Source organism: Lycium barbarum, chromosome 1 (genome assembly GCF_019175385.1).
Source record: "Lycium barbarum isolate Lr01 chromosome 1, ASM1917538v2, whole genome shotgun sequence".
Classification (NCBI taxonomy): Eukaryota; Viridiplantae; Streptophyta; class Magnoliopsida; order Solanales; family Solanaceae; genus Lycium; species Lycium barbarum.
In genome coordinates this window covers 163195852-163219120 of record NC_083337.1, presented here as the reverse complement: position 1 = coordinate 163219120, position 23269 = coordinate 163195852, and the positions used below count along the sequence as shown (strand labels likewise).

At 35.7% G+C, this 23269-nt stretch overlaps 3 protein-coding genes across 3 annotated transcripts; 1 reads left to right on the top strand and 2 right to left on the bottom strand.

The window, feature by feature from the left end:
* Positions 1 to 227: 227 nt before the first annotated feature.
* On the bottom strand, positions 228 to 1154 carry LOC132617397 (uncharacterized). Its single transcript, XM_060332390.1, has one exon. The coding sequence runs from the start codon at positions 1152 to 1154 to the stop codon at positions 228 to 230; it is 927 nt and encodes a 308-aa protein (XP_060188373.1).
* Positions 1155 to 9578: 8424 nt separating this feature from the next.
* LOC132617378 (uncharacterized) lies at positions 9579 to 9980 on the top strand. Its single transcript, XM_060332373.1, has one exon. The coding sequence runs from the start codon at positions 9579 to 9581 to the stop codon at positions 9978 to 9980; it is 402 nt and encodes a 133-aa protein (XP_060188356.1).
* A 2327-nt stretch (positions 9981 to 12307) lies between these two features.
* On the bottom strand, positions 12308 to 20906 carry LOC132603767 (outer envelope protein 61). Its single transcript, XM_060316983.1, has 11 exons — positions 20523 to 20906; positions 18282 to 18512; positions 17179 to 17235; positions 16962 to 17090; positions 16333 to 16410; positions 16147 to 16217; positions 15955 to 16004; positions 15653 to 15860; positions 14442 to 15003; positions 13589 to 13732; positions 12308 to 12829 (listed from the first exon to the last, which is right to left on the bottom strand). The coding sequence occupies exons 1-11, from the start codon at positions 20616 to 20618 to the stop codon at positions 12683 to 12685; spliced, it is 1773 nt and encodes a 590-aa protein (XP_060172966.1). The 5' UTR covers positions 20619 to 20906; the 3' UTR covers positions 12308 to 12682.
* Between the last annotated feature and the right edge of the window lie 2363 nt (positions 20907 to 23269).

Genomic DNA, 23269 nt, shown 5'->3' with positions numbered 1-23269 from the left:
CTGTATTTGTACGACGGTAAACTCAGCATTAACACTTATTTGCCTAAATTGCTTCCAATTTCTTGCTTGCCAGGTGTGGTATACTATTGCTCCATACATGGCAGCCACTGTCTCCTTCTAGAATTGTCGCCAGTGTCTTCCTTTAATCCACCCCAAACATTGCTTGGTTGTCATATTCGGTAGATTCACACCTATCCATCTAGCCATGCACAGTCTACGAACAAATGCTAGTGTGTTTCAGCTACTCCTTCCTCACATAAGCAACAATTAATATTTTCAATAGGAATGTTCAGCCTTTGTAATCTCTTCTTGGTGAGTAGTCTATCTTGATAAGCTAACCAAACCAGCACCCTATGCCGAGGCATCATTACTGAACTCCAAATTAGTTCAGCTTCAGGAAGTCTATGTAGTGTGCCCAGCATCGCGTGATAACTATTAGTCATAGAGTACAAACCAGTTGGATTCAGCGTATATATATCATTCTGATACCAATACATCATCACTTCCTTTAGAGAGTTTAGCTTCCTCCAATACCAGCTACAAATTTGAGGTGGAGAATGTTCCCAAATGTTATCAGTTGTCTTCATATAAATCTCATGGACCCACTTGACCCATAGAATGTCTTCTTTATTTGCCAGTTGCCATAGCAACTTGCCAACCGCTACTATGTTCCAAATCCTACAACTTTTAATATTTAATCCCCCATACTTTTTTGGTACGCATACATTATCCCACGCAACCAAGGACACCTTCCTCTGTCCCTCCTGACACCCCCACAAGAATTCTCTACACTTCTTATCTACTTCTTTCAGTACACTTTGTGGAAGGATGAAAACAGCACCCCAAAAATTATAAATTGAGAACAGGACAGCATTGATAATCTGCAGCCACCCCGCGTACGAAAGCTGCCTTGAGTAGCCATTTGTTATTATTTTAGTGATCTTATCCACCAGTTGATGACAATCAACTTTATTCCACTTCTTAAAGGATAATGGTAGTCCTAGGTATCTTATAGGTAGTGCACCTATTGAGAAACCAGTACTTGCCAATATACTTGCCTTAGTGTCATCATCCATTCCGGCTAGAAATATGTTTGATTTCTCCAGGTTTGCAACTAGGCTAGTGGTTGCACTAAAATGTTTTAGAGCTTCCATCACTCAATTAATAGAGGCTAAGTCTCATTTACAGAACACCATTAAATCATCTGCAAATATCAAGTGTGTAAGTTTGGTGGTCTTGCACATTGGATGGTACTTGAAATCAGGTAGATCACTCATCTTCTTGAGTGTTCTAGTAAGGTACTCCATTACTAACACAAATAATAATGGGGACATGGGGTCTCCTTGTCGTAACCCTCTTTTACCTTCAAAATAGCCATATCCTTCTCCATTTACTTTGATCGTGAACCTTGTTGAGGTAACACAAATCATAATCAGTTGCACAAACGGAGTTGGAAATCCATAGCCCTTTAAAGCTTCTTCAATGAAATCCCAGCTAATCATATCATACGCTTTCCTTAAATCAATCTTCATCAAACACCTTGGAGTAGTCTTTCTTGAGTAATGTCTCAACAAATCATGACATATCAGTACATTGTGTATTAGGGACCTCCCTTCCACAAACGCAGCCTGATTACTGGCCACCACCACTGATATAGCTTTTCTCAGCCTCATACATATCATTTTAGAAATACACTTATATATTATATTGCAACAGGATATAGGTCGAAACTGGCTTGCAAGTTCTGGTGCATCCACTTTGGGAATGAGGGAAATGATTGTAGAGTTTATTTGTTTCAGCAGTTTCCCATTTTCAAAAAACTCCAAAATTGCTTGAGTTACATCATTACCAATGACACTCCAAGCTGCTCTAAAAAAATCCACTGCCATACCCATCAGGCCCAGGGCTTTTATTTATGCCAATACCAAACATTGCTTCTTTTACCTCCTCAGCAGTATAAGCTTGCATGAGCAGCACCTGTTGAGCAGTATTTAGAACACAACCATTTCCCAGTAGGTTCCCACTAGCTTTTGTTCTCTGTTCTTCCTTAGTTCCCAGTAAGTTCTGATAGTATTCGACAAATATTCTTGCAATTTCTTGTTGATCATTATGCATCACGCCTTCTTTATCCTTCATTTGTATAATGGTCTGTTGTAACTTTCTGTGTTTGATGACTGAGAAGAAATATCTTGTATTATCATCACCTTGTTTAATCCAGGTTGCTTTGCTTCTCTGCATTAGAAAACATTCAGCCAGATATGAAGATTGTCGAAACTTCAAAAACTTCATCTTTTCCTGCTCTTGTAGAGTTCTATCCAGTGGCTACAGGTGTAATGCAGCTTGGGCTTGAGCAAGGGCAATTCTGTCCTCATCGGCTTCTGTAATGATATTCCTGAAATGCTGTCTATTCAGTTTTCTCTTTAGTTGTTTCAGTTTTTTCACCACTCTGAACATCTGATACCCCTCAATCCCATGATTCCATTCCTCGTTTACAATGTCTAGGAAGTTAGGATGGCTTGCCCAAACATTACAGTACTTAAAAGTTGGTCTGGATCGCCTAACCCTATTCAGAGGGGATATTTTCACTGGGCAGTGATCACTCACACCCTCTGGAAGAAAGTTAGCACTATAGACAGGCATGGTTTGTAGCCATTCACTATTTATAAACACCCAATCAATTTTTGAGAATACTCTAGTGTCCCCTCTATCATTCCATGTATACGTACACCCTTGTCTAGGCATTTCTAGTAAATCATAAGCTTCCATACATGCATGAAAATCTACTATTTCAGCCATACTTACTGGATTTCCCCCTATTCTGTCACCAGAGGAGAGTACGGAGTTGAAATCTCCCATAATTATCCAAGGAACTGTATTCCCTTCATTCAGGTCTTCTAAGTATCCCCATAAACTTCTCCTCTCTTCCCTTGTATTAAAAGCATACACAACAGTCATTATGAATTCCATATTCAACTTGCAGTTTTTCACCTTACAGGTTACAGCTTGAGCACAACTACTAATTTGTACCACCTGAAAATAGTCTGGTCTCCATGTTATCCACACCCTACCATTATAGTGATCTCCGTGATTCGTTACAAATTCCCATCCACCAAACAGTTTACTAGCCACTTTCCCCATATTGTTTACTTTTATTTTTGTCTCTACTAATCCTACTAGTCCAGCGCATTCCTTACTACAAAGGAGTTTGACCTCCTTTTGCTTGTTAAGGGAATTCAAACCCCTAACATTCCAACACAACATGCTATCCATTCCCAGAGAGAGGAACAATCCCTCCCTCTTGCCCAACTGTGTTATTTTCCAGTTGAACGTGCGGGTCAATTTTATTTAGTACTTGAAAGTGATTCTGTTGATTCACACTCTGTTGTTGCACCTGGTGTGCTGGTTTTCTACTTGGACTTTTGGTAGTCTTCACTGGGGTAACCCACCCTATAAGTGGTTACCTTTGTCGAGACTGCCTGTTACTAGTTGGTTTGCTAGTTCCCACTTCTTTTTGAGGCATACTAGCAGCTTCACCTTTCTCAGGTTGTTTTCCATTTGATGCTGCCTTTGTCCCTGGTTCCATCAGTGTCCCCGTACCCGTATCCTTTTTGGTCTGTGTCCCCATACCCGTATCTCCTACCTGCGCAGTTGGTGGTTTCTTCCTCCTACAGTTTTCTTCATCATGCCCATATTTTTTGCAAAATTTGCACAGCAAAGGTTTCCAGTCATATTGCACTCTTTGCTCTACTATATCATCCCTCTCATTCTTGAAGAGGATTTTATCAGGCAACTGTTGTTTCAGTTCAACTTCAATCAACAATCTTGCAAAGTTCACACCTATTTTCTTCTCCGTGTGTTGGTCCACCATTAGAGGTTTCCCAATCAAGCTTCCAATCTTACTAAGCCCTTTTGAGCTCCAATATTTGAATTCCAGTCCAAACAGCTTCACCCATATGGGAACTGTGTATAATTCCTTTTTGCTGAACTCCATGTTAGGATTCCAAGCTTTCACGATGAAGGGTTTGTTGTCAAAATGGTAGATTGCACCTTGTAATACTTCATCCTTCCCCAAACCTGTATCAAACCGTACTAACACAATCCCATTCTTTAACATCGAGATCTTGTTTATGCCGTGTTTCCCCCATAACCTTCGTATGTATCCATTCATTACAGTAAACGGGGGATGGGCCCCCAACACGTAACACACAACCGCATGCTTCCAAATACTCAATTTCAGTATCAATATCTTCAATTTCAATTTCACAGATTGAGGACTCACCATGTACCTCAGGAGCTACATAATCGAGCTTGAACCCAGCTTTAGACATCTTTTTAATGTCAAAGTTGTCCCATACTGATCCCTTACTGGTCAATTCTAGAGATTCCTCACTTTCATCCGCCCATGACTTCCTTGGACTGCTGGGTCCTTGAATAACCCCTTCCCATTCCTGTTGTAGACTCGACCCACCTTTGTCAGCTATGGTAGTTTTCTCAACACTCATCTTAGTTAGGGCAGCCGCTACGTCTGTCACTTTAACAATTTCTTCAGCTTGATTTTCCAATTTCTTCAGCTTGATTTTCCCCTATCCCACTAGATTCAACAATTGTTTCAGTGATTCCACCCTCTTCATTGGCAATTTCTACCAGATCTGCACTTGATTCAGCTATGGTAGTCACCGTAGTTTGCTCATACTTCTTTCGTTGCGTTTTAGAACCGTTCGCCTTTGCTTGCAGTGCCATTAGTACCTTCTCCGTGGGAACCCGAGCTCTCTTCCCCATGGACGGCGCACGTTATGCTGTCATGCACCTAGAGAGTTCGTGAACCTTTTTCCGTGCGTCTGAATATTAAGATGTGCATTAAGATTTATATATTTAAATCTAAATTTACATCTACATATACGTAATGATTTATTTACAGTTAATTTTTATATAAATAATACTCAAAATTTCAATCTTTGCATAATTAATAGGGAATGTTTAGGTCAAATAATACCTAATTTTATGTTTATCTGCTTGATAAAAGCAATTGAATTTTCTTAAATTAAGAAGGTGTTTGGACATGAAATTTGGACTTAAAATTGATGTTTTGATATTGTGTTTGTTTACGACATTTTGAACATGATTTCAACTTAATTTTGATTCTAAAAACCAAATTCACCTAAAATGTAGAATTTTAATTCCAAATTGCTGATTCGATTTTTAAAAAAATTAAAACTTGACTAATGGTTTTAAAATTTTACAAAAAAATAAAATAAAGTCTTATATTTTTTGCAAAAGTAATTACCCAAACCTGCTTTACCCAAAAAACCAGCTCCTTTGTCGGACGGCCACACCTGCTTGATCCGATCAAGTTGTGGTTATCCCAATCCCCCGGTGAGAGTTATCTTTGGCAGCACTGTCATTTGCGACAGACCACTTTGACGGTAATTTGGGGAAAAAAATTAATTTCAGAAATTGTGGGATTTTCAAATTTGTGAGTGTTTGCAACAATTTTTTTTATATGTGAAAAATAAACTGCAACCACAAACAAAATATGAAGAAACAAGAATATTTATTAATGAACAGTGCAGGTACAATTCTATTTATTTCCTTGACTCTTCTTTCCTGATTTTTTTCTCGTAATTCGACGACGGTTAGCGTACTTCTCGAACATAGGATTAGTTGGACCTCCTTGAGATGTATTTGATCGCCAAGAACGTCGAGCAACAGCTCAGTATTTCGAATTGAAATGCAATATTTGATACCCTAGTCTCTTTGTGAATATCCCTGGAGTTTATGGGATATTCAAGATGTCTTTTCAAGTGAATATGCGTTCAATATATAGTCGTGAGCTAGGGTTTAGGGTAGAGTAGCCTCCAAGAAACCCTTAACGGGTCTTAGAGTTTGAAGATGGATTGAGCTCGTCTTGTAGAGTCCCATAAAATTTTGATGTCTACAAATGTCCCCTACTTCATGTCCTGTCCAAGTATAGGCTTGAAGAAACTCAAAGACGAGACTTGAAGTACACGTCCAAACGGAGCTTCCATCTTTGCGGTTACGCAGATCTGATTAATGTGAGAAGAGTTAAACGACAGACTTGGTCTTACTGGGCGTGAATATATTTGCAACAATTTTTTTTATATATACTGCAACCACAAACAAAATATGAAGAAACATGAATATTTATTGATAAATAGCGTATTTCCTGAACGCAAGATGGCCTCCTTGTGATGTATTTGATCTCCAAGAACGTCGGGCAATTTGATAAAGGTTGTGTTTGATGCTTTGATCTCTTTGAGAATATCCCAGAAAATTATGGGATTTTTCGAGATGTCTTTTCAAGGAAATATGTGTCCCTATATATAGGCGTGAGCTAGGGTTAGGGTTAGGGTAGAGTAGCCTCCAGGAAATCCTACTGAACCTTGGAGTTTGAAGATAGATTGGACTCGTCTTATAAAATCCTATCTAGAATACACTAAAATTTACGTGTTTTTAAATGCTCCCTACTTCAAGGTTTGTCGGGTTGTAGCTTGCCGAAACTCGAAGACGAGGCTTGAAATATCCACAAAAATGGAGCTTCCATCTTTCACAGCGGATTTGATTTGTAAGAGAAGAGATGAACGACTGACTTGGTCCAACTGGGCGTACCAAATCTATAATAACTAAGTTTTCGTTCCTGGAAAATCATGATCAAGAGATGAAAAATACCGAAAAATAATAGTATTTGATTTCAATGATTTGTGCGAGGGGTTACAATCTTTATAAAATCTTAAATAAAAAAAAGATGTAATCCTCTGATTCTTCTCCTCACGACCATCAATTAAGGGCTTTGCTTATTTTTGAATTGAATTGCTGGATTACTTGTTCTTATAATTTCACCACGAATGTTGAGCCAAGGTTTGATCACAAATGAGAAGGTATGGAAACTTGCGGCTCACTACTTAGAGACGAACACTTCTTAGTATGCGGAATACTTGCTGATCACTTTTGGTGAGGAGAGCCTCTCTGTGTATTTTTCTTGATTCCTTTTGGCTTAATAACCCTTATTTATAGCTGCAGGGGAGAGCTAGAGTACGTACATGATTGGTTGAACCATGTCATTTGAACACGTAGTGACATTTGTTTGGTTCTTATATTGACTGGCATGCTACGTCCCTTATGCACGTGGCACGATTTTATTGGTCCTTGACTTGACTTGGCACACCACGTCATTTGACACGTGACACGGACCTTGGGCTATGGAACGAACTCATTATGTGAAGGGTCATTTGCACGATTACCCTTCAAAGGCACTGGTCTTTAATTTTTGTCCTTCGCCTAACACCATAAGGTTTGGCGTTCGAACCTTGACTCAGTAAAAAAAAAAATCGCAAGGCAGAGTTTCGTAGTAAAGTTAGGCCTATTCAAGCCAAAGTTAGGCCTCAGACAGAATTTCAAAATTCTGCCTTGCGATTTTTTTTTTTTTTTTTAACTGAGCTAGGGTTCGAACCCAGGACCTCGGGATATTAGGCGAAGGACAAAAATTAAAGACCAGTGCCTTGAAGGGCAATCCGCACAAAAAAAATATTATGTGAAGTCCAATAAGATAGACTAGTCCAATAGAATTGGTCTTTCAATTAAACCCATACATGTTGGACTTAATAAATACATTCGATTATATTAGTCATAATATTTATTTGGACCAATACATCTCGAATGTAAAATATGATCCAAATTAATTTGTGAATTTAAGTCTGATTAAATTTCAACGCCACAATGAAAAAAGATACAACTTTATATATTCAAATTGTATATTCAAACAAAAATTCTTCTTCAAACCAGTCTCTAGGCAAAATCAATAATTTCAAATCATATTTAAATTCATGTCCAAACGCCAACCTATTTGAGATTGAGCAGCTAGCTGATGAACATTGAAATTTGCACGTGACGAGAAGATAGTTCAATAGGTCGGCCAAACATAAACGACACAATTTTCAGAGATGCACTGTATTAGCGATGAATAATTCGTCAATGTCACTATCATCAGTCATCACGCTATGTTACATAATCGAAAATCATCGTTTTCTTCATTTCACATGCTTTCACGCCTATTTTATAATTCACATAGCATTTTTATTTTATTAAAATTGTTATTCCTTTTTAAATAATGTTTTTACTACTTTCTAATTTCAAAAGTTATTTTATTGATCTCCTATGTTCAACCCCCCTAGCAATTAACAGTGGTTGTTTCTACTCGTCAGGACTCAAAACTCTTGGGGTAAAGTTCCAGAAATATACGAGAAATAGAGAATTTTACCGACGCCGAGTCATAGAATTTTTTTTTACAAGTTGCAGCCAAACATAATTACAGCGTGCTTAACCTTCAAAAGACGCAGAAGAATAAATCTTCTTTTGCTTATCAGGTTTAACAAATTAAAAGAGAATTTGTTTTTCAAAATAATAAATAAAAATTTAATTATGATAGGACAAAGAAGAAAAGAATTTGGCAATTGTCTAGTCAAAAGGGGATGGATATCATAAATTCGTCTTGTAACGTCTCAAATCTGAATCAGAGCCGTGTTTGAAACCAATTCCCTATGCTGACTCGGCTTCCATTCCCTCATTTGTCTCTTTCTTCTACTCCAATTTCCAATTTTACATAATCCTATTTACATATAATTTCTGCTCTGACCTCTGTTCTATTTCTGTAGTTCTGTTTACCATCAATAATTGGTGAAAAAAACAACATCAATAGTTGGACTTCCTCCACATGACAGAACTACAATCATACAATTACGGCGTGAATTAGCATATTGACTCATTTTTGTTTTAAAAAATAAAATGTACATTTTTAATAAGTACAGAAAAATGTTTGTGTAACCATTTTCATGACTAAATTATACTCAAAATGTCAAGAGATATTCTGTCTCAATTTATGTGATATATTGAGTTCATGAAAGAAAGTATAAAATTTGTGGTCTAATAAGTCATACATATTTGTGTGGCTATAAATGATATCATTAAGGTTAAAAGGAAAAGTTTAAGTTAAATTATTTTTAAATATAAAAATATTTTTTTTTATAAATTAAAAAAGATAGTGTATCACATTAATTGGAACACAAAGGAATATTAATTAATTACTTAGGATTTTCTAAAAAAATTAAAGGCTTATTAAAAACAATTTGGTACTCTGTTCTGTTTCTGGAATTTTACTCGTTACAAGATAGGAGTCCCAGACCCCATCTAGTGAGATTATATTGGGTATATTGTTATAGCTGTTCTGTTTCTGGAACAGATTTTTTTATATAATTTATTATTATTATTATTATTTTAATTATATTAAATGAAGATTATTTCACGATTGGATCTCTTGTTTTTCAGTGTCTCCAAAATATATAAACCTCTCTCTCTCCCCCACTTTCTTACGTCTCTCGCTAGATTTTTTTTTTTTTTTCAGTTTCCGTAAAGTCGATGATTTTCTAACTTCATTTGACTGAAGACAATTCTTTTCGAGAAAATCTCTTTCTCCAAATCCAAAGAAAAAAAAAAAAACATCAATCGTTAATTCTCATTTCATAATTATCTGTGATCTATTCCTTTGATCGTTGTTAAGGACGAAAATGAAGGATGAAGAGGAGGAGAAGAAGTCAAGTTGCAGTACTCACAAACGGATAGGTGAGGTGGCAGGTGGGACCACAGCGGAGTGTGCGATGGTATGTTGTTGTTGTCCATGTACGTTGATGCATTTATTAGTACTTGCTGTTTACAAAGTTCCTACGGGATTTTGCCGGAAAATATGGAGAAAGAAGAAACGAGAGAGGCTTTTGAAGAAGAGGAAGAAAGATGAGGACACGTGGAAGAACAACAAGGATGGTGATGATCATGACGTGGAGGAGTTTGACGGTGGAGATGACGGCGATTATAACGGAGTAAGAGAAGTTGCCAATTTTGAAACGGAGATGTGGGACCGGTTTTATGGTGCTGGGTTTTGGAGGACCCAGTCTCAAAGAGAGGAGGATTGAATATGGCATAAAGCAAAACAAGTAAGGACTTCAATGCAATATGATAAGAAAAATCACGTAAGCAATATTAAAGAGGATTACTTTTAATGCTAAGAAATAATTGGAAATTCTTGCTATTAATTCATGATACTTTGGGACGGAGAAAGTAGAAAAAATGAGAAAGAAAGGGAGATGAAGATTAATGATTTGTTTGCGGTCCATTTTGCCAAAAAAAAGGTGGGTGGAGTAATAACTGATTCAACGAACAGGATTATTCAGGTGGACACGCAATTGATTTTTCTCTTTTTATATTTAAAAATCTCTGCTACTTGGTCCATATGGACTTCACCATGTTACATTTGTACATGATTTTTACTTTATTTGCTTATTGTTGTATGTTCTTCGTAAGATGAATGTGACAGTTCACAGTTGAAAGACTTTAGTACGTAAAGAAATGTTCAGGGGACTGGTTATTAATTAGCAAGTGTATCTTCCTTGTCATCTTCATCACAAAGTTAATACGGTAATTTTTACTTATGTCATTTATGAACATACTTGGTTATATCAGCTCTCTGATCACATGCTAGTTTCAATCGACATGTTAAATTGTCGTTACACTCTTTAATACTCAAGAAAATCACCACACAATGGCCCCACCAATGCAGTTGCCATTATAGCTCTTTTTCTATCAAAAAATATCGGTGGTCTTTAAATTTTGTCCCTCATATTTGAAATTTTTAAGTTTTGCCCTTTGGCTAAATCTCATGGGTTCCAGGTTCGAATCCCCACACAGTCAAAATCTTAAAAAAAATTCGTAAGGCAGAGTTTAAATTCGCTATGCCCCCACCGGCATACACTTGTAAAGGAATTATCAAAGTTATGCTGGACCCGGCATACTTATGCCTTATGGGCAGACTTGGCATAAGTATGCCGGGTCCGGCATAACTTTGATAATTCCTTCACAAGTTTATGCCGGATCCGGCATAAAAGTTTGCCCATTAAAAGTATGCCCCCAACGGCATAAACTTGTTAAGGAATTACCAAACTTATGCCGGTTCCGGCATACTTATGCCTTATGGGCAGACTTGGCATAAGTATGCCGGGTCCGACATAACTTTGGTAATTCCTTCACAAGTTTATGCCTGATCCGGTATAAAAGTTTGCCCATTGAAAGTATGCCCCCACCGGATGAGGGTACCTAGGAAGAATTTCATTGTCCTCCTTCCAATATTATTACAGAACTAAAAGGCTTCATGGTAAAAACTTTGTGCGTGGCCTCTTTCACTCATCGTCATGCAAATGTTGTCAACAATTATCACAGTGTTAATACTCATGAAAAACTAGGCTTAGATATAATGGAACAAAATCACGACAACTACTCTTTTCTAACACTACCCCATAATATATTAACAAGAGCAGTTATAATATATCCAATACAGGAAATGTAGCAAAGAAAGTCTTTAGGCCACATTGATACAAAAACCACTTGAATTTTAATAGAGCATTTTGATGTCACTAAAAATCTGTAAAAAGTTGACATGAGATCTCAAAGTTATGCCGGACCCGACATAAATTTATGAAGGAATTAACAAAGTTATGCCGGATCCGGCATACTTATGCCAAGTCTGCCCATAAGGCATGAGTATGCCGGGTCCGACATAACTTTGGTAATTCCTTAATAAGTTTATGCCGGGTCCGGCATACACGCGACCCAAACCTTGCCTTGCGGTTTTCTTTTTTAATTTATGCTTAAGTGGGGGTTCGAACTCAGAACCTCATGATTTATGCGTGAACGCTCAGTGTTGCAATGCGAAGGGCAAAAATTAAAGACCAGCAATATGAGGAGCATAATTTAAAGACCACAAATATGAGGGGCAAAATTTAAAGACCACCCCAAAAGAAGGGCAATCCGCGCAAAAAAATGAAAAATATCTTCTTAGAAAAGTAAGACACTCGCCTACTCGGTCCATCATGTTACATTTGTACATTTTTTTCCCTTTGCTTGCTTATTGTTGTATGTTCTTCGTAAGATGAATGTGACAGTTAAAGAAGCTTTAATAGGTAACGAATTGTACATGGGGCTGGTTATTCATTAGCAGGTGTATTTTCCTTGTCATATTTATTTTTTACTTATGTCATTTATGAACATGAGTTACTTTATATCAGATCTTTGGTCACATACTTAATTTCACATGTGACATTGTCGTTATACTCTTTAATACTCGAAACAAACCAAATACAATGGCCCTACTATTACAGCAGCTGCCATTATAGTTCACAACATTTACAAATGTCCATATTCTATATTTATGAAATTTCTAAAACTGTTGGGAATATGTCACCAGAGAGATGCAAAAAAGAAATTGTTATTTTCTGTAATATGAATTATATCTAACACAGTCAGTTCATGACTTCTGAATTTGGAAAAAGAGTAAGTCTTACAAAAAATCATCTTGAAACGGCGGGTTCTACTGCGAAACAAGGAACTAAACAATTTGACAAGTTGCAGATACAGCTTCATCAGAACACCCAAAAATCAAGAAACAGGGAGAAATGAATATAATAAACTAACTGGTGTCATCTTCAACCAACTGGTTACACTTTCATCCACTGATTCCCATTTCAAGTGCATTACAACAAAGATTCCAAACTACTACTCCACTTGTCGAACATGGGCATACTGGCAGCTCTTTCTGCTAATCTTTGGCTAGCACCCGTAAAGTCTAGCGCCCGATGAAGCCCAGCCAGTGAAGGACGAGTGCCAAAAGAAGCACAAGTATAGCCAACATCATGCCAGGTTTTCCTAAGAGGAAATTTTTCGTCTTCTTCGCACCTTCCACTCCTCTCTGAATTCTGTCAGCCCACTTCATCTGCAACATTCAGAAAAAGAAAAAAATTTAGCATGTATAGAAGGTAAGTATACATTTACACACAGAAAAAAGCTAGAATAGAAGGTTCATATATGAGTTTATCATGAACTTAAAACAAAGAGATGAATCGAGCCATTTGGAAACCAAATAATTACGAATCCCAAGAAAATAATCTGATGATGGAAATTTCTCCCGAGCTAGCCCATTGGTTCCAGTGGATTCTCGGGGTTAGATATTTTATTTATATAATAACGAGATGCTAGAACATGTGTTAACATTAAACATTTAACATGGCTATAGCAAATTTTTGGAATAACCAGTGGTTATTTCATTGAAGAATCCAACTCATAAATTCCTAAGTATGACAAAACCTCATAATCCATAGGCGTGATTGCTTGACACAATTTCATCTAAAGAGTTCAAAAATGTGCACCCGCTACATAGTTAACAAGACAAAGCACCACTTCACTCATAAGTGCTCCCTTTTTAGTTATAAGACCTTTCTCCTACGACTTCCCGCGGTTCAATGACCATTTATTTTGTTTTGGACTAACACTAAAGTGACTTCGCTTATCATTTTAATCTGGGCAAAAACAAGATACCGGTTCTAAGCGAAGATGCATTACAAGTGCCAATCACATGAATTAGAGATGAGTCATTATGATGCAAAACAGCTTAGTAAGATAAGGGCGCATCTTCTTTTAAGGAGAAACAGAGAAGGGGGCGATACAATCACACCAGCATATTTTGAGTAATTACCATTTTTTCCAAGTCATCTGGTGACAAAGATGACATCGCCTGTTGAGCTTTCTCTGCATCTGCCTGACTGAGCTTCATACCAAATTGTTCACTCATGTTAGCCATCATCTCTGGACTCATGTTCTTAATCATTGAAGAGAACATCTGTCAAATTCAGGAAACCCAGGCGTCAAGGTGTAAATCAATGAAGACCCAGATACATCAGCATAGTAACAGGTATAGGCATGTAATATACAAAAGTAGTTAAAGGCAGAACCTGTCTAAAAGCTCATAAAAAAATAAATGTAGAGGACAGAGAAGTTTAACCCCCACATTTGGTATTTGTTAGAAAAGTAGATGAAGTTGTGAAATATTCTGGAAAAGAACATAGAAGAAATGAAACATGCAAGGATTACTGACTGAACAGGATCCGAAGCAGGGTATTAGCAACTATGCTTAAATCACGTATCATGAAGATCTTTTATCACTGGAACTCATGGTGCATCCTTGCATGTGCTTTTTCACATAATCTTTTAGTTATTCTCTTCAAATATGGATTGCCGAAAAGTCAAAGTGGAGTGGTATCTAAAAACAGTTCAACCAAGTTAAAACAGAAAAAACTAGGAAATAATGGTTTGGTTAGTGGAGGGACCAGAGTATTTTACAAATTAAACTCGGGGACTTTTTGAGTTAGCATTGGGAACATTGGGGAAAATATAAATGTTGGATCTTTAGTTATGGTATTTGCAATACTTAAATACATACCATTTCCAGTAAAAGAATAAAGCCCCTAATCTGCATCAAATATTAAAAAAAAAAAAAAAAACAACAGAGGACACATACTATTTCCACAAGAAAGGACCAGATTAAACACCTGTTTCATGGCTGGATCTTTCATTCGGTTTCTCATTTCTTCTTGCAGATCAACATTCGAACTTGATAAGCTTGATTGAGAACCATTATGTGAAGTAGAAAACCCTTGTGATGAAGTGCTTGCACTTGTACTGTCATCCACTTTGAAATTTTCCCTAGTGTCTCGAGGTTTTGACTGCTGACTTGACCCATTAGAATCTATAGTTGTTGCAGCTGATACTGGACTTTTCTCTTTTAACGAAGATGCCATTTCAAACATCTTCGACATTTCTTCTGGAGACATCTTGCCCATCATATCAGTTGCCATTTTCAGCATGTCGGGTGTTACATTTGGAGGAACTGAACCAGGGCCAAGGTTCCCCAAGGAACCCTTTTTAAGAAACGGATTTTCTCCTTGAAAGGAGGAAGCCATCTGGACCATCCTTTGTAGTTCTTCAGGTGACATCTTGCCAACAACATTGGAGGCAGTCTTTATCATTTCAGGAGGTATGCCTTCAGCATTTCCACCACTTAAGGCAGATAGGGTGTCCGGATCAGCACGAGAAATAAAATTCTGGAAGGATCTATCAACATACAAAAGAATTAAAAGTTGGTGAAAGACTGCAGACATTGGTGAACACAATCTTATACAAGGAGAAGAAGAAAAAGAAAATGATTGCTATAAAGAAGAAAGGACAATGTGTAGAGGATAGGATTTCTCATAGGAAACTGAATTTGATTATAAGGATGACATTTCAGCACCACCAAGCAAAGGGAAGATAGGACAATGGCATTATTAGACACTGCCAAATTATGTTTATGCAGTATGAGAATGAAATAAACAAGCGAATCTGATCGCAGACAGCTATAGTAACTCTAGTCTTCAATATAATATCAACAACACTCATGCAAGTTAGATAAAACATCCAAAAGATAAAGGACTATCAGTGCATGAAAAAAGTTAGAGAAAGATGACTTGCAATTTAAAGAACATACTACATAATCAATATTCAGACTTTGGAAGTAAAAGGGGCGGGCAATTTGAGAGTACGAAATAGCATATATTTTTGTTAAGGGAGCAATTTTGCAGCATCACGGTCATTATTACGTCATTCTTCAACTAAATGACCACACAAACAAGAGACAATATGGTTTCAAAATATGATGGGAGAAGCAGAATCTTCTCATGATTTGCGAAAATAAGGAATTACACTCCGACATCAAGAAACAAACCTAATGGATTCTGGGTCATTTTTCAAAGCTTCCAAGGACTCTGAACTTGATAAGGGAGGCCCACCAAGAATTTCATTTTGACTCTTAGGAGGGCTGATCGCTTCACGTGGTTGTGAGGCAACATTTTTTGCAACAGAACTATCCGCAGCTTCTGAAGACACTAATGGTTCTTCTTCAGTTATTTCTTCAATAACCAATCCTCCTCTACCTGCCCAAGAAAGGAGCACTCAAGTTCAATTAACATGGGAATTTAAATAAATACCACGTACAGCTAAAATATGGAAATGCATGAAATAACATACGTCTTGAAGCACCAGCACCACCTTCTTTCACCAACCTTTCTTGGACACCCCTAAATCAGAAAATAAAGATTCTTTAGCATGTAAAGCCTGACGCGCACTAGAATTTCAACAACGAGATCTAAAAAGAAAAGGGATAGGGATACCCCTTCAAACAAAAATTACAAGTAATTATAGAAGTGTAAACAAGGATACCTTAAGACATCAGCAATAGTTTCATCATCAGGACAGACTTCATGTGCTTTACTCAAGTCAGACACAGCATCCTGTTTATGGTTCAAACCAGAAATAAGAGGCTTGGCAAATATCTGACATTGTAAAGGAAGCACTGGAACAAAAAATGAACAATGAGAGAAGTCACAAAAATCAATAAATACTCACTTCTAACTGTCCCAGCTCTCTATAAGCTTGACCCCTACGATAAAGGGCCTTGATATTATTGTCGTCATATGCCAAAACCTACACCAGCCACACATTATATAACCACCATAATCCATATTACTGCAGTTGAGATTCATATTCAAGTATGAATCAGTCTCAAAGCTGAACTAACATGACTTGAATGTCAAGTTTCCACTTGGCATAGGTTTTAAAATGAGAATGGAAAAAAGTTTAATATACAGCTTTAATGAGTTAGACTTTCAGGCCGTTAAGTTATTCTTTTGATATTTCTGAGAATAATTTTTTTTTTTAAGAAGCTGTAGCAAGAAGTGTAAAAGCGGCCTCTTAAATTATGTATTATGTAATTACATTTCTCTTTTAAGAAGGTGAACATAATTTTGAAATAGACCAGAAGAAAAAGTGGACATTCATCCCGGGATAGAATAAGCAACCCCAGCCCTTGGACAACTACAACAGAAACCCACACATTGATATACAAATAACAAGGAAGCACAACTGGAGACAGATGCACATGTTCCCCGCCATGTTACGCAAAATGTACAACATTAATTAGAATCATTGAGCCTCAAATTTAGGCAAACTTATAGCACTATCTATTGCTCCCATACCTCACTACCTTCCTTTATGCAGTCATCGTATTGTCCAGTTTTTAAGTAACACGACATCATGTTCAAGGAACAAGCCAATGAGATACTCCTGCCTTTCGCGGCAGGAATGCTTGACAGATTTTTCTTTGCCTGATAATGGAAGGAAAAGAAATAATCAGAACAGTAACTTAAGTTTGTGTAGACACAAGCAAATCAAAAGGGCAGAGGTTATGCTTACAAGCGAATATTTCTGCAGGGCCTCGTTAAACTTTCCCTTGGTGTGAAGATCATTTCCCTGCAAATATACATAGATATCCTCAAATAATTTAAAATCGGAAATAAACCAAAGCTTCCATCAAGTACCTCATACTCATTGTTTAGCATTGAAATTGAAATGCATAACAGCCAATTTTATTGCAGTATCACAGAATGTAATATTGCATCCAAGACCAAAATCATAGCAACCAAACGTAATTATGTCGGAAAGAGTAACTGCTCAGTAATGATATATACAATAGTAACTGTTATAAATCAGGATAGACCACCAATATAAAGAAAATCAGGGTCGACCTTCAGCGTACAAGTCACAAATATTCATCTCGTGTAGAGATTATAGAGATACTTTTGCAGGGTAACTAACGAGTTACATAACCAAACATGATAGGGAGTTGTATGCAATGGTACATTATTTTAAAAGTTCAAAGCTGGTTTGATACTACAGCTAATAAAAGATGTAAATTCCAGCTCACATGTTCTAATAAAAGCAACTCACTTCTTATTGATCATAAGAATGAACTCATTGTGTTATTGATCTGATTTACAGGTAAATGTTTCCAGTGATTCTGTAGTATACTACTCCCTCTGGTTCAAAATAAGTGTCCACTTAGCCTTTTTATTTTGGTTCAGAATCATGCTTACAAAATCAAGAAGGAATTAACTTTATTTTTTCAGATTTGCCCCGATTTTACTCAAGGCAATAAATAAGCAAGAGTCTTATTAGTTAAGGGTAGTTTAGTCAAATTACCTAAAAAAAAATTCCTAGGAGTTAGTGTTTTCTTGAGGGTGTGAAAAGCCTAAGTGGACACTTATTCTGAACCGGAGGGAGTATGTAATAAAAAAGGCTTGTAATTCTTTTTAAATGAAAAAAGGGCCAGAAACTATCACTTCTTAACCAATAATGTGTTAAATAGGAGACAAATTCTAAAAAGCCTCAATTAGCCGATCTGGGCCAGAACATCTCAGAGAACTATGTGTGCAATGAAACAAAATATACACAATTGAAGCCAAATGAGTGCAAAAATGGAATTAACGAGCATCTATGTGTATCACAAAATAAATTACCTGCTTCTTCAGCAACTCAGCTCCACTAATTTCATATTTAACCTGTGCATCCATTTGGGCACGCATCGTTGCTATTTCTTCAGGTGATGCATTAGCCATTTTCTTACCAATCTCAGCCATATCCTCCGGACGGGTATGCTTCAACTGTTCTGCAGCAACTTTTAAATCATCTGGCCTCATGTTTTTCATGCCTTCAGTAGCCATTCTCATTAAATCAGGATTAGACATCATCTGTAGATCAGCAGTGTGTCAGGACCAATAACGAACTGGTTATCCAAGTTCATTTCAAATTAGAAACCAAAAATGGTATAAAATACTTAATTAGTCTGAACGAACCAAAAATGTGGGGCATGCAGAAGTTTCATTATTGAAACATATATTATCAGCTACAATTAGTCAATTTCCAAAAAGATTGATCATTTGAAACCGCTAATCAATATCTAATACTTTATTAAGAGGTTTTCACTTCAACACAAGTTTGTTCTTTCCGATAACTGAACATCAAAAAGAAAATATTTTGCCCATGAAGTTATTTGGGTAGTGTTAATTATTTTGATATTGGCTTAATGTTGTTGCCTTGTTGGCTAAAATTCTGAATTGACCAAGCTAAGAGAATTGTGGTAGCAGATCAAATTTTCCCACCAACGATTGTCAGACGACTAGCTAGCACTAGGAGGGAACACTACTTCTCGACTATGGGTTACTTAGAGTACTTGAAACAATTCTACTTAATTTCAAAAAGTTCCTTGTTGAAACATGTAAAGAGAAGGGTTGTACTATGACTAAGCATTACTCCCTCCGGTTCAAAAAGAGTGTCCACTTAGCCATTTGCACACCCCTTAAGAATATACCAACTCCTAGGCAAAAATAGGTAGTTTGACTAAACTGCCCCTAATTAAATAGGTATTGGGATTTGGTCACTTAACACTTAATAAGGACAAATCTGGAAAAATAAGGTTAATTCTTTCTTGATTTGGTACGTGGACACTCTTTTTGAACCAAAAAATAAAGGCCAAGTGTACAATCTTTTTGAACTGGAGGAAGTATTAGTCAAAGAGGAAAGCCTGTAGTATAGGCTTGAAATTTAAAAGGAAATTAGGCTGTAATTTAATTAGTGAAATGACTTCATTAAATTGATACGAAATTGAGATATGTTCTTTCGACGGTGGATGATGTTCATTATATGTACCAACTATACTACCGATAGCCAAAAAAAACAACCATTTCGGGCTAAAATCGTCTTACTATTGTGTCTGTGGATTGTTCTCTATAAATCATTACCAAAAATGACATATGTCTCTCTATGAGTATATTCTCTAAAGGCCAAAAAAAAAAAAAAAAGGATGGAAGTCTGACCAATGCCTGGTGATCAGTAGCAAACGTATAGGAGGTTTTACCCACTAAAATCCACTAGTCCCAACTAATTTCATTACTAAAGGGTCGTTTGATTGTTGGTTAGAGTTATGCAGTTATTAATTATCCATGGTTTAGTTATTCATGTATTAGTTATTCCATCTTCTATCCTGCATAAAATAATGCACAGATTCCCTCATAATTTAATCATGTATTAGTTATGTGGGATTCTAAATTACCAACCAAATACCGTATTTGGTGTGTTGAATTATATACGTAGCAAAAGAATGCTACCAAACATGGTACAATCACCTCCTAACCAGCAACCAAACGACCCCTAAATACTTGCACCTATACCAGTCCTTGTGACTCCAACTAATTTCATTACTAAAAGCTTGCACCTATACCTTTTTCCCCTAATGGCAGTGTCTGGAGTACCGATCATGTAGCCAAATTCCTCTTTTTGGTAACCTCTCTATTGACTGGTATCTTTATTTCACATTCTTTTTTATTCGTAAATATCTATAGCTATACAATAGATATTTATACTCCCTCCGTTCACTGTCACATTTCGCTTCACGAGAATCAGACTACATGGATTTTTACCAACATTTTTAACATGTAATTTTTCATCATATTATTATGAGCAGAATTACAACTTATAGTATTTTTTCCTTAAGCTAATCGGCTGTGCAGTTGAAATGAAATTAAACAAGGATCTACCATTATACCCACAATTGATCCTTCATAACACGCTACCAAATTACTAAAACTCATTCAAAGACCAATCATATCCAAATAAACATAAATTATTCAAGCAACCAATTAAAACTCAAATTAATAATTCTAGCAAAAAAAAAAAAAAAAAGGATATCAAATTATACGAACCTGCTGTTGCATCCGAGCCAAATCTGCTGGAGACATACGACTCATTTGCTCTTGAGCCATTCTCATCAATTCTGGATCCATCATACCATTAAACATTTCTAATTATTTCCTAAATTTTCCTAATTCAAAAATAAGGAGAAAATTGGATCGCTAAATCGTCAGATTTATCAGATATTTGACCCGATTCGAAATTTTCGTTTGAATATATATATATATATATATGATAGTGATCCGTAAGAAGATGAAGACAAGAAAATAGTTGGACGCCTACCAGAAGAACGAGAGATGTATAAATGAAGGATTCTTCTAGAAAATAATTTTTTTACTTAGAGGCGAGGGAAAGTGAAGGCCCTCCAGCTTTTATTTGTGACGATATACACCATTAACTAATTCTAACTATTACAATACCCCTCCATGTTTGATTTGTTTTTTCTTTCTCGTCCAGTTTTATCGGTCCTGCTAATCATGCGGAACATCATAAAGTGTTACTTAATAAAGACGCATATGATTCGAATCTAATACTCCCTCCGGATAAGAAAAAAATCCACTTAGCCCCCCCCTTTTTTTTTTTTTTTTGATAAAAAAAGAATTCACTTAGCAAATCAAGAAAAAATTAACCTTATTTTTTTATATTTGCTCCTATTAAGTGTTATATGATCAAATTTCAATGTCTATTTAATTATGGGTAGTTTAGTCAAATTACTTATTTTTATCTAGGAGTTAGTATTTTCTTAAGAGGTGTGCAAATGACTAAGTGAACTCTTTTTTTTATCCGGAGGGAGTATTTCTTTAAGGAGTACTTATCACATCACAATTTTTATTACTCCTCCGTTTTTAAATAAATAGTGTTTTAGTTTTTTTATTTCAAGAAGAATTTGATCTTATCCTTCCAAAATTACCCTTATTTACATAATTTAGAATCATTAAATCGTTTTTCTTTTTCTAGGCATTGATTAGGGGTAAGTAAGTAAAAACACTCATAATTTTCTAGAAGTGAACAATTTCTTAAGAGATATGTATAAGCTAAAAACACCACTTGTTATGAAACAGAAGGAGTAGTTATTTGAATATCGTTCAGATTTTTTATTTTATCTTTTTAAGAAAAAACTACTATTATTTCCTAATTAACAAACATGAAGGAATGTCACATGCAGAGCAAGCAATTCAAATATCTGTTTTGGTGTCTCCTTTCTTGGTATTAGGCTTATTTCTTGTAATCGTTGCTCTCTTCAGTACAAACAAACTTTCATTCAATTTTGTTCTCAATCCTCTCTTTGCATATTGTGACTTATATAAAGAAGTAAATAGTGAAGACGAAGAAATAAGATTATCAAACATATAATTAATAATGAAACCATTAACAATAATATCAGAAGAATCTCAAGCAGAATTAATGAGCATAGAAGACCATGAAACATTAGTATGTAATGAAGATAAAAAATTAGGAACCATAAAAATACTTGCAAGAATTAAAATAGATGATTATGAGATAGAAACGTTAGCATTAGTAGATTCAGGGTGCACAAAGTGCATAATAAATAAAAGAATAGTTCCACCTAATTTAATAAAAATTCTGGAAAAACCAGTTGCGGCCATGTAAATGGATGGAACCCATAATATATATAAACATTATGTTCATAAAGCCTACATTAGCTTTATAAATACATGTTCAGAGTTTTACAAGCCAAGTTATAAAATGGATAAGATATGGGTAAGAGACCTTAATATAAATGTAGACTTTGTCATAGGGTTAAACTTCATGTTACATAATAATGGTAGCTGTATGATTACAAGAGATGGAGTAATTTTCTTAAAAAATATTACTCATACACCAGTACAAGTTCTTAAGACTGAAACAAAGATTCGTCATAAAAAGATCCCTACCACAGACCTGCAAAAGAAAAAAGATAGTTGTTGTAAAGAATGTCAAGAACAGAATACATGTTGTAAAGACAAATCAGAAATAAAAAATTTAACTCTAGAAGAAAAAGAAATTCTAGGAGAAGAAGACATGTTAGAAAAGGATTATACTTTAATAGATATAGAGACAGAGTTATATAATTTTAAAACAGGAATAGAAAGAATAGGAATAATAAAAAATCAAAAAGACCTAGATAATATAATAAAAATACTAGATGAAATAGAAATTATAGGAGAAAAACCATTAAAACATTGGAAAAATAATAGGATTATATGTAAATTAGATATAATAAATCCAGACTATATAATTAAAACAGCATCTATTGAAGCAACAAATCAAGATGTAGAAGATTTTAAAGTGCAAATAAAAGAACTATTGGACTTAGGAGTAATACGGAGATCTACTTCTAAACATAGATCTGCAGCATTTATGGTAAGAAATCATAGCCAAATAGTAAGAGGAAAAGCAAGAATGGTAATAAACTATAAAAGACTTAATGATAACACTAGAACAGATGGATATAAGTTACCAGACAAAACAGAACTAATAAATAGAATACAAGGAAAGAAAATATTTAGCAAATTTGATTGTAAATCAGGATATTGGCAGGTACGAATGCATGAAGATAGTATAGAATGGACTGCATTTACCTGTCCTGAAGGACATTTCGAATGGTTAGTAATGTCATTTGGATTAAAGACAGCTCCACCAATTTTCCAAAGAAAAATGGATAGTATATTTGGAAAATATAAAAGGTTTGTATTAGTATATGTAGATGATATTCTAGTGTTTAGTAGAGATATTAAAGAACATTTAGGACACCTAC

Bases quoted from the DNA above. Each gene is read 5' to 3' on its own strand.
- LOC132617397 (XM_060332390.1), bottom strand. From the start codon at position 1,154: ATGGAAGCTCTAAAACATTTTAGTGCAACCACTAGCCTAGTTGCAAAC.
- LOC132617378 (XM_060332373.1), top strand. From the start codon at position 9,579: ATGAAGGATGAAGAGGAGGAGAAGAAGTCAAGTTGCAGTACTCACAAA.
- LOC132603767 (XM_060316983.1), bottom strand. From the start codon at position 20,618: ATGTTTAATGGTATGATGGATCCAGAATTGATGAGAATGGCTCAAGAG. The intron at 17,091-17,178 runs GTAAGCATAACC...TTCCATTATCAG, and splicing joins CCCTGCAGAAATATTCGCTT to GCAAAGAAAAATCTGTCAAG. The intron at 15,004-15,652 runs GTTTGTTTCTTG...GTATGTTGATAG, and splicing joins AATGACCCAGAATCCATTAG to ATCCTTCCAGAATTTTATTT.